The 16,281-nt window shown below is 36.6% G+C and overlaps 2 protein-coding genes across 4 annotated transcripts in view; one reads left to right on the forward strand and one right to left on the reverse strand.

Annotated features, from left to right (window-relative positions):
- Window positions 1–16,281, forward strand: part of LOC117320373 — a 359,054-nt gene that overhangs the window by 110,918 nt on the left and 231,855 nt on the right. The window lies entirely within an intron of this gene.
- Window positions 4,224–7,455, reverse strand: LOC117320376 (dentin sialophosphoprotein-like). 3 transcript variants are annotated; one of them, XM_033874985.1, is made up of 4 exons: window positions 5,613–7,455; window positions 5,218–5,453; window positions 5,110–5,166; window positions 4,224–4,893 (listed from the first exon to the last, which is right to left on the reverse strand). In XM_033874985.1, the coding sequence occupies exons 1-4, from the start codon at window positions 5,625–5,627 to the stop codon at window positions 4,443–4,445; spliced, it is 759 nt and encodes a 252-aa protein (XP_033730876.1). In that variant the 5' UTR covers window positions 5,628–7,455; the 3' UTR covers window positions 4,224–4,442. The 3 variants fall into 3 exon arrangements, with proteins under 3 accessions (XP_033730876.1, XP_033730874.1, XP_033730875.1); XM_033874983.1 differs by having other exon boundaries at window positions 5,218–7,455; XM_033874984.1 differs by lacking the exon at window positions 5,110–5,166 and having other exon boundaries at window positions 5,218–7,455.

The following is a 16,281-nucleotide window of genomic DNA, read 5'->3' on the forward strand; positions in this document are numbered from 1 at the left end:
ATTTCTGGACCTAAGACAGTAAGGTTGATGGGGTCGACCATACGGGGAAAGCGAACGGTGGTGCTAAAACAGACATTGGGAGAAAGTGGAAAAGTTTAAAATCGTCCGCGCAAAGTCGCAGACAGGAAGATGTGAAAGCTAAATTCGTGATGTTCAAAGCAACGCGGATAGGATGTTGATAGCAAAATAGCCGTTAACTTAATTGGAAATTAGACTCTGGGGCCAGGAGTAATTCCATGATGGAAACATCTTTTGGCGTATCATCGAATACAATGTAACACCAGAAGAACGCCCTGTGTTAGTACCGTTTCGCACGCGATTTGAAACTACTTATGTCATGGAGAAATGTGCATTATTCAGAAATTGTGAAAATGTGGAATTGAAGAGACAGTTTTAGCTCGTGGTTTTGGTATAGAAAATGAAGAATTCCTGGAGAATATGTGTTAACATAGCAGATGATGTGTATCCTACACGTATTTGGTCGTCCCGTATAGATGATATTTGGTCGCATTCAGTGGAACTGTGGTTTAATTCGCTTGTATTTGTTAATTTGACTCTTTTCATCGATGTCAGATTGAGCCAAGTCCGCGTTCGTTACGTCTCAGCTAGTGAGGATGATATTTGTACATGTAGATGATTTTGGACTTTGAATAGTGCCAATCATGTGTCCAGGATGGAGTAGGCGCTAAGTGGAAAGCTAGTGCATATAATACTATATATATGGTGCTTCATCTGGACAATAATTGTGTACGCGAAGGATTTTAAACAGTTATGGTATAGTTTGACCGCTGTTTGGTAGCCTTGATATCGCGCGAAATTTAAGGCGAATAATGCAACTTCTTGTACAATGAAGTTTAGGTCCTAGGACAGGTGGTTTCTCAGGATAGCATTGGAAATCCTTCGAAAATCGCGGCAGTTGAAGCGATGTTGCTCCAGTTTTGTGTTAGATCTCGGACTTGCGTCAAATTATCGGAAAGTCATGTTCGGTTTCGCACTAATAGCGAAATGTCTGCGTGACCTCGCCAGGAAATGGTGTTGAAATGGTCAAATTATGGACTAAGAAATGCTCAGTGTATGTTTGCATTCAACGAACTGGAATAACGACATATCTGCTCCGATTCTCGGATATCCAAGCATGGAAAGTGGAATTTATATTCTTGACACGGATGCTAGTAACTTTGTCACCTTTAATTGTAAACTCTGGATTTACATCAAGACACGTGAAAATTAATATTTTTCAAGGACATATCCAGGAAGAAAAATTCAATTCGAACTCAGTGCATTAGCAATAATTCGAGTTAACTCGGTAAACGTGTTCACAAAGTTTACCAATCATTCAGTACGGCACGGAAAACGGTAGTTATATCAGCAAAACGTCAAAAAGTACAATATGACAAATATGTGAAGAAAACTCTTATGATATTGGAGATAAAACACGCAGATTCCAACATAAAATAATAGTGGGAACTAAGGCTAAGTTAGCCCGTGATTGGACCGGACCGTGGACAGTAGTCGCACGGCTTAGTGATGTGTTATTTAGAATTCGTTACTGCGGAAGATCAGAGCCAGTTGTAATACACAGTGGCAATTTGAAGCCTTACGGAGGTACACGTACTGGGGACAGCGCGACCGACCCCAGCACAGCCGGAGCTTCCACCCCTACAAATAATTTACCTAAGCGTTTGGACTCGACCGGTCCAACGACTGACCAGAAGTGGACACCTCTCGTTGTCAGGACAACGCGAACTGGGCGAGCCATCGAAACTTAAGAGACCTCAGTTTTAAACTTCAAAGGACTTACGAAGATCATCGACTATTGCCCTTTATGGACGCATGCCAAATAGGGATGAAGATTGGATTACGTAGTTATCATCGACATGATTATTGCCCTATATGGACGCAGGCCCCTGGGGGGATGAAGAATGGATTTTGTTTTGAATCGGTAAAGATTTCAACTTTTTGAAGTGACTGAACTTATCTAATTCAAAAGTGATGTTCGTTGAACTCTTATTTTGGATCATTACCAGAGAAAGAATAAAGTATTGTGAATCACGAACATTCAGGACTTTTAAAGGATTATTAACTTTTTAATAGGAACTGTGCAAAATTATCAAGGGATTTAAACGTTGATACTTTGATCTGATGTTTGAACTGTGATATTAATTCAAACTTTCGACTTGGATTAGAACATTTAGTAAATACGGAAATTCGTTACTTTTGGATTAGTAACTTTTAAATGGACTGAATTATGCAGAATTACCAAAGGACCATACGTGCGTGGATACTTTACAGTGACAGCATAATTTAATACAAGTGATGCAGAGAGTGTAGCTGAACTTTGTGATATCAAAAAGTGACTTAAAGTAATTTCCGATGGATATATTATTTAGGACAAACACACTAACTGTGATTATTAGTTATTGTTTCCGTGGATCACATTTATACATGTGATTTTTTGGAATTTATTTCACTGTGTCAAAGGTAATGTACGAATAGCATGTTCATTAATATTATAGTTGTGAGTATTGCCTCCAATGTTAGATTTCTATCTTAGATGTAACTCAAATTAAGGGTTATGGGTGGATTTTATCTCAATATTGTAGTATATCGTATTAGTGGATACGTATACTTGGGGGTTTGGACGTTACAACTAAACCATACATATATTTGTTATTTCATATCAGAAATATACTTGAAAAATGATATTCGATTGTGTCCGTGTAGCCAAATAGGTAGGATATCGATGTAAAATCGAGAATTTATATACAGTCTGATGACGTTTTATGTGTGCAGGGGTATAACGTGTGATAAAGATAGAGATGTACGAAGAGTACGAGTTGTTGTATGTTTTTGTAGACTAGGTACATTTTTGAAACGTTACGGTAAAATAGTAAAATGTATGTTAATATTTTGGTAGAGATTAATTTTACGATGTTTGTTTGAACTTTGCGGATATATAGCCGCCAGGAGCTCGTAAGCGATCGATGTTAGCTGTAGGCTTGTAAACATTATTTTTATTACGCAAAGAAGTACGTAAAATTTGGTGCGTTTAATGTTTTAGTGCCAAAACGTTTTAAAATAGTGTAGAATGTCAGGAAATAATATTTGACATTGAAGTTTAGACTCGTACATGTCGTAAGAAAAGTTTTGTTAATGCAAACGCAAAATGGTATTTTAATTTGTTTTATGTTTCCACGTTAGAATAGCTAGATTGCTTTTGTTACGAAAACTATTAACTATGTATGACGTTTGTGGGGACACAAACTCTTTGAAAGAAGGGGGTTGTGTAGTGAACTAGGAAATAGACAAGTTTTATATGTTATGTGTTCAAAGTTACCTAGAGTAGTTAAAGCTATACGCTATAGTCAGCCAAATCTATTCGAGTTGCTTCCCTTAGATCAGTAGTTAATTAACCCGTTTTAGGTTTACACCCTTCATTCTATATCAAGGTAAAATATAACCAAACGGTAGAACCTGAAAGTCAGTCGTTATTAGGTAGCACACGGTCTGTGGGACCAGTGGTCAGTGCCTAGGGCTGTATTTGGAAATGACGAGATAGGGGTTTAGATACGCCCATATTTCGGGTTAAAGGTCAGGATTGGTCAATTGACCACATCCTCAATTCATACATATTAATTAACCCTTAGGGGATATAAAAAGACTTGCGCGTTTTGCATAAGGAGTTCTCCAGCACCTTTCAGTCTAAACGGACTTAGTGCCGTTTGGATGTACATATTTAGGATGTGAGGACTTAGTTTTGTTTAAATGTGTGTGAACTGTTAAGTGTGAATGCGCCGGCGATAGTGTGGAAGATGGATGAAACTTCATTGGATTGTATTGTACCTTCGGGATTTTCCTGTGGATTAATAAATATAAGTAAACTTTATATCCAGTGTTGAATTATGTTTATCACACCACAACCATCCCAAAAAGAACTTTCACGTCCCGTGTTCATAGAGAGCGGACGTTACATGAGTCCATATAATTTTATTATAGAAAATATTTTGAGTACCGATCAAGTGACAAGAAAATATATGTGAATATGTGTTTCAATCAGTGTAATGAAAAAATGAGACTCTCAGAATTAATTTATTTTATTTCTAAATTACACAATTAAATAGTATATATCCTATAAAGTTATGTGAACTAGCCACAAGGGTGTGGACAATGTCCAAAGGTACGCAGAGCAGTCCCCATAATTGCACTCTTGCAGTCTAGCCCTAATAACATAAAACATATTATACAAAAGCACTAGTAAACATCTAAATAAATATCTAAAAAACACCACTAATTAATGATTTACATCCGAGCATTTATACGCACAAGGCGGGCTGCAGATGAAAACCTATTAATTATTTAAAGCACTAAAGAATATCTATCATCAACATGTTTCCCTTGAATCATAAAAGCTTCCCCACCTGACGGTTTAACTGCTGGAGTACTTACCAATTTTGTAAGATGTCAATAATTTCACTTACATGCAGCTCATTATTTCTCACCATATATGGTTCGACTCCACCACCATGTTGACGATCACAAATCTTCGCTTCACCTACACTGGTATCTTTGTCTGACCTATCACTACTACTGGGGGTATCAGATACAGTACATACATCTTTGTCTGACCTATCACTACTACTGGGAGTATCAACATCAGATACAGTACATACATCTTTGTCTGACCTATCACTACTACTGGGGGTATCAGATACAGTACATACATCTTTGTCTGACCTATCACTACTACTGGGGGTATCAGATACAGTACATACATCTTTGTCTGACCTATCACTACTACTGGGAGTATCAACATCAGATACAGTACATACATCTTTGTCTGACCTATCACTACTACTGGGGGTATCAGATACAGTACATACATCTTTGTCTGACCTATCACTATTACTGGGGGTATCAGATACAGTACATACATCTTTGTCTGACCTATCACTACTACTGGGAGTATCAACATCAGATACAGTACATACATCTTTGTCTGACCTATCACTACTACTGGGGGTATCAGATACAGTACATACATCTTTGTCTGACCTATCACTACTACTGGGGGTATCAACATCAGATACAGTACATACATCTTTGTCTGACCTATCACTACTACTGGGAGTATCAACATCAGATACAGTACATACATCTTTGTCTGACCTATCACTATTACTGGGGGTATCAGATACAGTACATACATCTTTGTCTGACCTATCACTACTACTGGGAGTATCAACATCAGATACAGTACATACATCTTTGTCTGACCTATCACTACTACTGGGGGTATCAGATACAGTACATACATCTTTGTCTGACCTATCACTATTACTGGGGGTATCAGATACAGTACATACATCTTTGTCTGACCTATCACTACTACTGGGGGTATCAGATACAGTACATACATCTTTGTCTGACCTATCACTACTACTGGGAGTATCAACATCAGATACAGTACATACATCTTTGTCTGACCTATCACTACTACTGGGGGTATCAGATACAGTACATACATCTTTGTCTGACCTATCACTACTACTGGGGGTATCAGATACAGTACATACATCTTTGTCTGACCTATCACTACTACTGGGGGTATCAACATCAGATACAGACATCTTTACCTACACTAGTATCTTTGCCTGACCTATCACTCTGCTTGCTTTTCATAAACTGTCCAGATACATATCTAACACAACTTAGGATTGATTTAAAAACTGTCTTAACACCTGACATGCTGAAATGAACACCATCCCTACCTAAAAGTGACCTGTCTAGACAACCATTTGTCATGAAATAGCCATGCCCTGTAAAATGTAGCTGATCAATAAGTGCTGAAACAGCAGAAAGTCCCTGATTAACTGACATAGCCTCTTCATTGATTGACCTAATATAGGAATCTTTCACAAGAATGTTGCTGAATTTATTGTCACCTCTTGGTGGTATTGCTGAAATCACTATATGTATTGTTGGATTGATTTTCCAGATATTTTCTACAAGAGTTTGGTACTTTGAAAGAACTTCTTCATCAGTTTCCCTTTTAGCCAATTCATCATAACCCAAGTGGAGGACCAAAATTTTGTAATTTGTTACCAAGTTCTTCAACTGATTCCAAGCGTTTTGAAATGTTAATCCACTTTTGGAAATAACATGTATGTCACATTCATTTCCATTTTCAAAATGTTGGTAAAAATACCTAATCTGAGAATTGCCAAACACTAAGGTGGCCATCATGAAAATAAACTAACAACACTATTAGCACTACACAATTACTTGGTAAAATTATCTGTTGAAAATGTAGGAAAAATATCTAGTCTAACAATAAGTATTAAAAATGATGAATTATTATATACAAGATTAACAGTAAAGCACTAGTAAAGCAGAGACTATGAGTGGCTATGTCTGCAGTGAAACTATACACAGTTTATATACAAACTACAGGGCTGCTGTATTGAGTGATATACCCAAGCTGACACTAATTGACTATAATGAGGTGACAATATACAGGATCACCTGAACACCTATCCAGCTGACTAGTGTTTATAGAACCATTCACAACACTGGGCACAGGTATTTGTTGTTTCAAGGATATATATACCTTACCTGTGCAGTGTGTGTCTTAATATTATTCAAATAATTAAAGGTAATGACTTAACACTGTTCACCTATACACTCAGTCCTATCATGTTGAACAATTTGTGAACATTGTTTTTCATTATGAATGAGAGTGGTCAAATAATGTGTTAATTTTTTAATTTATATTTTCCTAACCAGTGTTCACAGTTACATCTCATTTATAATTTATGAACATACTATGTACTCATTATAGGGGAAGATATATATTTAGGATGTTAATTAAAGATTATTTTTCTAACATTAATCCTTTGCAAGGATCTTACTTCACTTATTTGTATCTGCATACAAATATATAAAAATATAAGTGAGGTAAAATCCTTGCAAAGGATAAATGTAAGAAGAAATATATATGGTTTCCAAGAATAGATGCTTTTTAATTAACATACTAAAATCCATAATATATTTGTAAATAAGCATTTGCATTATATCTTCAGACGCTTTACATATTTTTCCATTTAATTGTGCGTTTAAAATATATATTTATACATAAACATGTATATATCCGTTTTCTGGTGTGGTTCAGGTCCACCCGAGCCAATTCAGGTCCTACGACGTAATACTAATAACCGCCTGGAACGGCCCAACACAGACTGGAGGGTAGGGTACGGCCCAACACAGACTGGAGGTAGGGTACGGCCCAACACAGACCGGAGGGTAGGGTTGGGCCCAACACAGACCGGAGGGTAGGGTACGGCCCAACACAGACCGGAGGGTAGGGTAGGGCCCAACACAGACTGGAGGGAAGGGTAGGGCCCAACACAGACTGGAGGGTAGGGTAGGGCCCAACACGGACTGGAGGGTAGGGTAGGGCCCAACACGGACTGGAGGGTAGGGTAGAGCCCAACACAGACTGGAGGGTAGGGTAGGGCTCAACACAGACTGGAGGGTAGGGTAGGGCCCAACACAGACTGGAGGGTACGGTAGGGCCCAATACAGACTGGAGGGTAGGGTAGGGTAGAGCCCAGCACAGACTGGAGGGTAGGGTATAGCCCAATACAGACTGGAGGGTAGGGTAGGGTAGGGCCCAACACAGACTGGAGGGTAGGGTAGGGCCCAACACAGACTGGAGGGTAGGGTAGGGCCCAACACAGACTGTAGGGTAGGGTAGGGCCCAACACAGACTGGAGGATAGGGTAGGGCCCAACACAGACTGGAGGTTGGGAAGGGCCCAACACAGACTGTAGGTTGGGTAGGGCCCAACACGGACTGGAGGGTAGGGTAGAGCCCAACACAGACTGGAGGGTAGGGTAGAGCCCAACACAGACTGGAGGGTAGGGTAGGGCCCAACACAGACTGGAGGGTAGGGTAGGGCCCAACACAGACTGGAGGGTAGGGTAGGGCCCAACACGGACTGGAGGGTAGGGTAGAGCCCAACACAGACTGGAGGGTAGTGTAGGGCCCAACACAGACTGGAGGGTAGGGTAGGGCCCAACACAGACTGGAGGGTAGGGTAGGGCCCAATACAGACTGGAGGGGAGGGTAGGGTAGGGCCCAACACAGACTGGAGGGTAGGGCCAGGGCAGGGCAGGGCAGGGCAGGGCAGGGCAGGGCAGGGCAGGGCAGGGCGGGCGGGGCAGGGCAATATTATAATGTAAATATTGAATCATTAGTTAAATGTAAATATTAAACCATTAAGTAAATATTTTTTGTTATCAACCACATCATTAGAATTTTAAGACTGTAAATAGTTTAATAGTTCACGCAACTAAAGACATCATTTTCAGGTATTTTATAGACTGCTATGTCTGGTTCATTTATGTAGAGGTTTTTTTTAAATCTTATTTATTTCATTTTTTTTTTTTAATTATTATTATTTGGAGTTTTTTTGCCAATTAATATATAGATAAAATGTTGATTTAAGTTATGAGAGAGATTTCTGTTTAAATGTATTTATTCTAATCTTAAAATTGTTTCTTCAACTATTTTTTCAAAGTAATAGATAAGGAAGATGTTTGGTTTTCTTAACAAAAAGATTTTGAATGAAATCTCAAAACTTTTATAAACTAAGAAAAAAAAAATCCTGAAGTTTGTTTCTTGTACATTCCTAGTATTTTAGTTATTTTTGTTTGTTTTGGTTTCTATATTTAACATACATTCTATGTTTAGAAAACCTGATCCAACTACAAATTGCTTTACAATATCAATATTGGTATCTTGTACTGGCTTATTTGCATTTTTGTTCTTCCATTGAAATGTTTTAAATTAATGTAAAGTGAGTTTAAGTTTTAGAGATAAGTTTCTAAGAAATATCTTAGAATTATTTGATGGAGAATTTTTATTGGCATTTCAAAGTGATACACAATTTATTTTTGTTTGATTTTCAGAAAGAAAAGAAAATGTACAAATGCGATCTCAAACTTATGTTGAGTTTTAACATATTTTATTTGAAATATTCAACAGGAAGTGAACACAAGTTGTAACAACTTCGGGATGTCCCTCTCTGTCAACAATTTTACACTGGTATCATTTGTACAGTTTGCAACGTATGGTAGAATATTTATAAATAAAACAACCTTAATATGATCTGGCAGGGGAAACATTGATTATCCGTTCCAGCAGTCAGATGTTATAATTTTTCATGTGTAATAGTACATACATTGTGTAATTGTGTAAATTACATTTTGTAAGTCAGATTGCCAATGCATGTATTTTTTTTATTCTATCAGGTGAAATCTCATGTAATACAATATGAAGTGTATTGTTGTTGTTATAATTGCTGATACAATTGTTTTAAAATCCTGGTAATTTGTTTATTTTTGTTTGTGTGGTATCAATATTTAAGATATTTGTTAAAAAATAACAACCATAATTATTTTATAACATCAATATTGGTACCTGGTACTGGTTTTACTATAAATCACTGTGATACCAGGAACAGAGCAATGAGACTGAGTTATAACATCAATATTGGTACCTGGTACTGGTTTTACTAGAAATCACTGTGATACCAGGAACAGAGCAATGAGACTGAGTTATAACATCAATATTGGTACCTGGTACTGGTTTTACTATAAATCACTGTGATACCAGGAACAGAGCAATGAGACTGAGTTATAACATCAATATTGGTACCTGGTACTGGTTTTACTATAAATCACTGATACCAGGAACAGAGCAATGAGAATGAGTTTGTATTTACAGTGTGTTGATTGACAGAAAACTTTGATACATATTTATATGTAAGTTTAGTTTGTTGTATATTATGTAATATTATTGTTTGTTGCCTTTTGTTTGTATAAATAGTTTCTAGACCTGACTGAAGAGAAAGTGATTGTATAGAATGAAGTTTTGTGTTACTATTGTTTGTATAAATAGTTGTTAGACTAGATATGACTGAAAGGAATGAAAGTGATTGTATGTGTTTCAAAATGCATGTGATCAGCTCACAACATAAATGAAATGACATCGCCTTTTGTAACGTCGCTTTTGATTGGCTGTTATAGTGGCGTATTAATTTTTAGAGAAAAGATGCTATCGATTTCAAAGGGATTGTTTGAGACGAAGTTGACCTATTGTGATAGCCTTTTGTCCATTGTCGTGCATCGTGTGGTGTGCGTCATAAACAATTTACGTTTTCCACTTCTTCTCAATTACCAACCGGCCCAGAGACCTGATATTTAATCTGTTGTCACAGGGGTCAAATATGCCAAAATCTTTGAACGACTTCTAGCTCCTGATAACCAAAGGGCCAAGTGACTTGATATTTGTCCTGTAGCATGCTGGGGTGAGGGCAACCAAGTATGTTCAGATGGATGACCTTGACCTTCATTCAAGGTCACATGGGTGAAATAGGCTATAATCTTCAACTGACTTCTTCTCAATAACCAAGGGGGCAAGGGACTTGATTTTGGGGCCTGTAGCATGCTGGGGTGAAGGGCTACCAAGTGTGTTCCAATAACATTGATCTTCATTCAAGGTCACATGGGTCAAATAGGCTATAATCTTCAAATGACTTCTTCTCAATGAGCAAGTTGCCTGTGGACTTTTTATTTGGCTTGTAGCATGTCGGGGTGAAGGGCTCCCAAGTTTGTTCAGGGGTGAAATTTTGCAATACGCAAGAGTCTCCGAGACCTGATATTAGGCCAATAGTATGCTGGAAAGGACTAGAAAATTTATTGATATGAATAAACCTAGCCTTCTCCGATATTTAAATAAAGTGGTAATCAGCATAGTATCTGTAGAAATTACCCCAATCTAATTCAAAGTTGCTGTAGAGCTAGGTGAGCGATACAGGTCCATTGAGCCTCTTGTTTTTAAGGTGAAAGGGGTCAAATGTATAAAAAAAATCTTCTGGTAATTCAGTGTCACTCGTGTTCATGATTTTGGACAAGGAGCATGTTAGAGTGGAGGGCTACAAATGTTGTTAAAATATTAACCTTGACTTTCTTTGAGGGTCACATAGGTCAAAGGTTGGGAAAAATGATACATTTATAGTCACATTCTTTTATATATAGTAAGTAAAACTTCAAACCGAAGTTGGGGGTCTCCAGGGGTCAAATTGATGAAAGTGTTGACAGAATACTGTATTTCAACATGCAATGTGTGGTATTCAGAGATCTCTATATGTAAATAAGATTGTTACATTGATGTCCAGTTATATAAGTTACTGATGTGTTTACTTCCTCCTGTTTATTATTTGTTGACTTTGTATATGAGAGAAAAAATAAAGAATTAAAACTGAAATACTGTTCTCCTTGTCAATAAAATTCTTCAACGACTTCTTTGGAACCAATTTGACGGAGTATAATGTCACCCTGTTGATTGTATTCAGTATCAGGGCGACTGGAAAAGTGATTGCTACCAGCCCTAATTAGACCCTCTGTAGCCTGTCGTACATATGTAGTACAAACATCAATCTATCTTGTATGTAGGTCACCTAGCGGAGTGAGCTTATGTCGTGATGTGAAGTCTGTCATCATAACTTTTCCCTTTAAACGACTTCTCAATGACCAAAAGTCACAGGTGATATTGTGCTGGTGGTATGGTGGGCTACCATAGTTGTTCAAATGCATGACTATGACCTACTTTTGATGTCAAAGAGTTCAGATGTGTTTAATTTTTTTCTCTGAATAATCAAGAGAATTAGGGTCATGATATTTGACCAGCAGCATCCTTTTGGGATGAAGGGATAAACAACTTGTTGGAAGGACGTCCATGTGGCCTCTTCATTTATAAAGTATTGTTGATTCTTTATCTCATAGAAATGTACTTTAAAGATATGCATCACTGCAAAGTTCATTCTCCTTCTCACGAAGCTTACAAGTCATTAATATCCACTGTATGGACAACATTTATTGTGAAATAATGTATTACTCTGACTGATTATTCATATTGCTGTTTGTTAATATGGTGAAGAGGTAAGTTTATTATTATGGAAAATATCTGATAAAGTTCACTTATATAGTATATGAATTCACTATTCTGGTAACTTGTCTTTTAGAAGTTCACTAACAAGTTGATGAAGTTCAAAACATCATACTGAGGGGTTGGATAAGATATATTCTGTATATATGAGGGGAGAAGATTTCAAGTTGGTGAACAGTCAACTCGTGACAAATAGTATTGGTTAAAAGTTAACTCAGGACAAATAGTGTTGGTTAACAGATAACTTATGGCAAATAGTGTTGGTTAACAGAAAACTTATGGCAAATAGTGTTGGTTAACAGTTAACTAATGACAAATAGTGTTGGTTAACAGTTAACTCATGATAAATAGTGTTGGTTAACAGTCAACCCGTGACAAATAGTGTTGGTTAACAGTCAACCCGTGATAAATAGTGTTGGTTAACAGATTGCTCATGACAAACTGTTAGTTTACAATAAACTCGTGACAAATGGTGTTGGTTAACTCGTGACAAATAGTGTTGGTTAACTTGTGACAAATAGTGTTGATTAACAGTTAACACGTGACAAATAGTGTTGGATAACAGATTACTCAGGACAAATAGTGTTGGTTAACAGATTACTCGTGACAAATAGTGTTGGTAAAAAGTTAATTTATGATAGATAGTGTTGGTTAACAGTTAACTAAGGACAAATAGTGTAGGTTAACAGTTAACTCGTGACAACTAGTGTTGGTAAACAGTTAACTGGCGGCAAATAGTGTTGGTTAACAGTTAACTCGTGACAAATAGTGTTTGTTAACAGTTAACTCGTGACAAATAGTGTTTGTTAACAGTTAACTCATGACAAATAGTGTTGGTTAACAGTTAACTCATGAAAAATAGTGTTGTTAACAGTTAACTCAGGACAAATAGTGTTGGTTAACAGTTAACACGTGACAAATAGTGTTGGTTAACAGTCAACCCGTGACAAATAGTGTTGGTTAACAGTTCACTAATGACAGTGTTTGTTAACAGTTAAATCAGGACAAATAGTGTTGGTTAACAGTTAACTCGTGGCAAATAGTGTTGGTTAACAGTTAACTCATGACCAATAGTGTTGGTTAAAAATTAACTCAGGGCAAATAGTGTTGGTTAACAATTAGCCCGTGACAAATAGTGTTGGTTAACGGTTAACTTATGATAAATAGTGTTGGTTAACAGTTTACTAATGACAAATAGTGTTGGTTAACAGTTAACTCATGACCAATAGTGTTGGTTAAAAGTTAACTCAGGGCAAATAGTGTTGGTTAACAGTTAACTCGTGACAAATAGTGTTGGTTAACAGTTAACCCGTGACAAATAGTGTTGGTTAACAGTTAACTAATGACAAATAGTGTTGGTTAACAGTTCACTAATGACAAATAGTGTTGGTTAACAGTTAACTCATGATAAATAGTGTTGGTTAACAGTCAACCCGTGACAAATAGTGTTGGTTAACAGTCAACCCGTGACAAATAGTGTTGGTTAACAGATTACTCATGACAACTGTTAGTTTACAATAAACTCATGACAAATGGTGTTGGTTAACTCATGACAAATAGTGTTGGTTAACTCGTGACAAATAGTGTTGATAACAGTTAACTCCGTGACAAATATTGTTGGTTAACATATACTCAGGACAAAAATGTTGGCTAACAGTTAACACGTGACAAATAGTGTTGGTTAACAGATTACTTAGGACAAATAGTGTTGGTTAACAGATTACTCGTGACAAATAGTGTTGGTAAAAAGTTAACTTATGATAGATAGGTTGGTTAACAGTTAACTGGCGACAAATAGTGTTGGTTAACAGTTAACTCGTGACAAATAGTGTTGGTTAACAGTTAACTGGCGACAAATAGTGTTGGTTAACAGTTAACTCGTGACAAATAGTTTTGGTTAACAGTTAACTCATGACAAATAGTGTTGTTAACAGTTAACTCGTGACAAATTGTGTTGGTTAACAGTTAACACGTGACAAATAGTGCTGGTTAACAGTCAACACGTGACAAATAGTGTTGGTAAAAAGTTAACTCATGACAAATAGTGTTGGTTAACAGTTAACTCGTGACAAATAGTGTTGGTTAACAGTTAACTTATGACAAATAGTGTTGGTTAACAGTTAACTCGTGACAAATAGTGTTGGTTAACAGTTAACTCGTGACAAATAGTGTTGGTTAACAGTTAACTCGTGACAAATAGTGTTGGTTAAAAGTTAACTCAGGGCAAATAGTGTTGGTTAACAGTTAACTCATGACAAATAGTGTTGGTTAACAGTTAACTGGCGACAAATAGTGTTGGTTAACAGTTAACTCGTGACAAATAGTGTTTGTTAACAGTTAACTCGTGACAAATAGTGTTTGTTAACAGTTAACTTATGACAAATAGTGTTGGTTAACAGTTAACTCATGAAAAATAGTGTTGTTAACAGTTAACTCGTGACAAATAGTGTTGGTTAACAGTTAACACGTGACAAATAGTGCTGGTAAACATTTTACTTATGACAAATAGTGTTGGTTAACAGTCAACACGTGACAAATAGTGTTGGTTAACAGTTAACTCGTGATAAATAGTGTTGGTTAACAGTTAACTTATGACAAATAGTGTTTGGTTAACAGTTAACTCATGACAAATAGTGTTGTTAACAGTTAACTCGTGACAAATAGTGTTGGTTAACAGTTAACATCGTGGACAAATAGTGTGGTAAAAGTTCACTTCATGTACAAATAGTGTTGGTTAACAATTCAAGCCCGTGACAAATAGTGTTGGTTAACAAGTTAGCTCAGTGACGAATAGTAGTTGGTTAACAAGTTAACTGAATGATAAATACGTGTTTAGTTAACAGGTTAACTCAGTGATAAATAGTGTTGGTTAACAGTTAACTCGTGGCAAATAGTGTTGGTTAACAGTCAACCCGTGACAAATAGTGTTGGTTAACAGTTAACTCGTGACAAATAGTGTTGGTTAACAGTTCACTAATGACAGTGTTTGTTAACAGTTAAATCAGGACAAATAGTGTTGGTTAACAGTTAACTCGTGGCAAATAGTGTTGGTTAACAGTTAACTCATGACCAATAGTGTTGGTTAAAAATTAACTCAGGGCAAATAGTGTTGGTTAACAATTAGCCCGTGACAAATAGTGTTGGTTAACAGTTAACTCATGATAAATAGTGTTGGTTAACAGTTTACTAATGACAAATAGTGTTGGTTAACAGTTAACTCATGACCAATAGTGTTGGTTAAAAGTTAACTAAGGGCAAATGGTGTTGGTTAACAGTTAACTCGTGACAAATAGTGTTGGTTAACAGTTAACCCGTGACAAATAGTGTTGGTTAACAGTTAACTAATGATAAATAATGTTGGTTAACAGTTCACTAATGACAAATAGTGTTGGTTAACAGTTAACTCATGATAAATAGTGTTGGTTAACAGTCAACCCGTGACAAATAGTGTTGGTTAACAGTCAACCCGTGATAAATAGTGTTGGTTAACAGATTGCTCATGACAAACTGTTAGTTTACAATAAACTCGTGACAAATGGTGTTGGTTAACTCATGACAAATAGTGTTGGTTAACTCGTGACAAATAGTGTTGATTAACAGTTAACTCGTGACAAATATTGTTGGTTAACATATTACTCAGGACAAAATGTTGGCTAACAGTTAACACGTGACAAATAGTGTTGGTTAACAGATTACTTAGGACAAATAGTGTTGGTTAACAGATTACTCGTGACAAATAGTGTTGGTAAAAAGTTAACTTATGATAGATAGTGTTGGTTAACAGTTAACTGGCGACAAATGGTGTTGGTTAACAGTTAACTCGTGACAAATAGTGTTTGTTAACAGTTAACTCGTGACAAATAGTGTTTGTTAACAGTTAACTCATGACAAATAGTGTTGGTTAACAGTTAACTCATGAAAAATAGTGTTGTTAACAGTTAACTCGTGACAAATAGTGTTGGTTAACAGTTAACACGTGACAAATAGTGCTGGTTAACAGTCAACACGTGACAAATAGTGTTGGTAAAAAGTTAACTCATGAAAAATAGTGTTGGTTAACAGTTAACTCGTGACAAATAGTGTTGGTTAACAGTTAACTTATGACAAATAGTGTTTGTTAACAGTTAACTCGTGACAAATAGTGTTGGTTAACAGCTAACTCGTGGCAAATAGTGTTGGTTAACAGTTAACTCGTGGCAAATAGTGTTGGTTAAAAGTTCACTCAGGGCAAATAGTGTTGGTAAAAAGTTAACTTATGATAGATAGTGTTGG

This window comes from Pecten maximus, unplaced genomic scaffold (genome assembly GCF_902652985.1).
Source record: "Pecten maximus unplaced genomic scaffold, xPecMax1.1, whole genome shotgun sequence".
In the NCBI taxonomy this organism is placed as follows: Eukaryota; Metazoa; Mollusca; class Bivalvia; order Pectinida; family Pectinidae; genus Pecten; species Pecten maximus.

Bases quoted from the DNA above. Each gene is read 5' to 3' on its own strand.
- LOC117320376 (XM_033874983.1), bottom strand. From the start codon at position 5,627: ATGTCTGTATCTGATGTTGATACCCCCAGTAGTAGTGATAGGTCAGAC. The intron at 5,167-5,217 runs GTCAGACAAAGA...TAATAGTGATAG, and splicing joins ACTCCCAGTAGTAGTGATAG to GTCAGACAAAGATGTATGTA. The intron at 4,894-5,109 runs GTCAGACAAAGA...TAATAGTGATAG, and splicing joins ACTCCCAGTAGTAGTGATAG to GTCAGACAAAGATGTATGTA.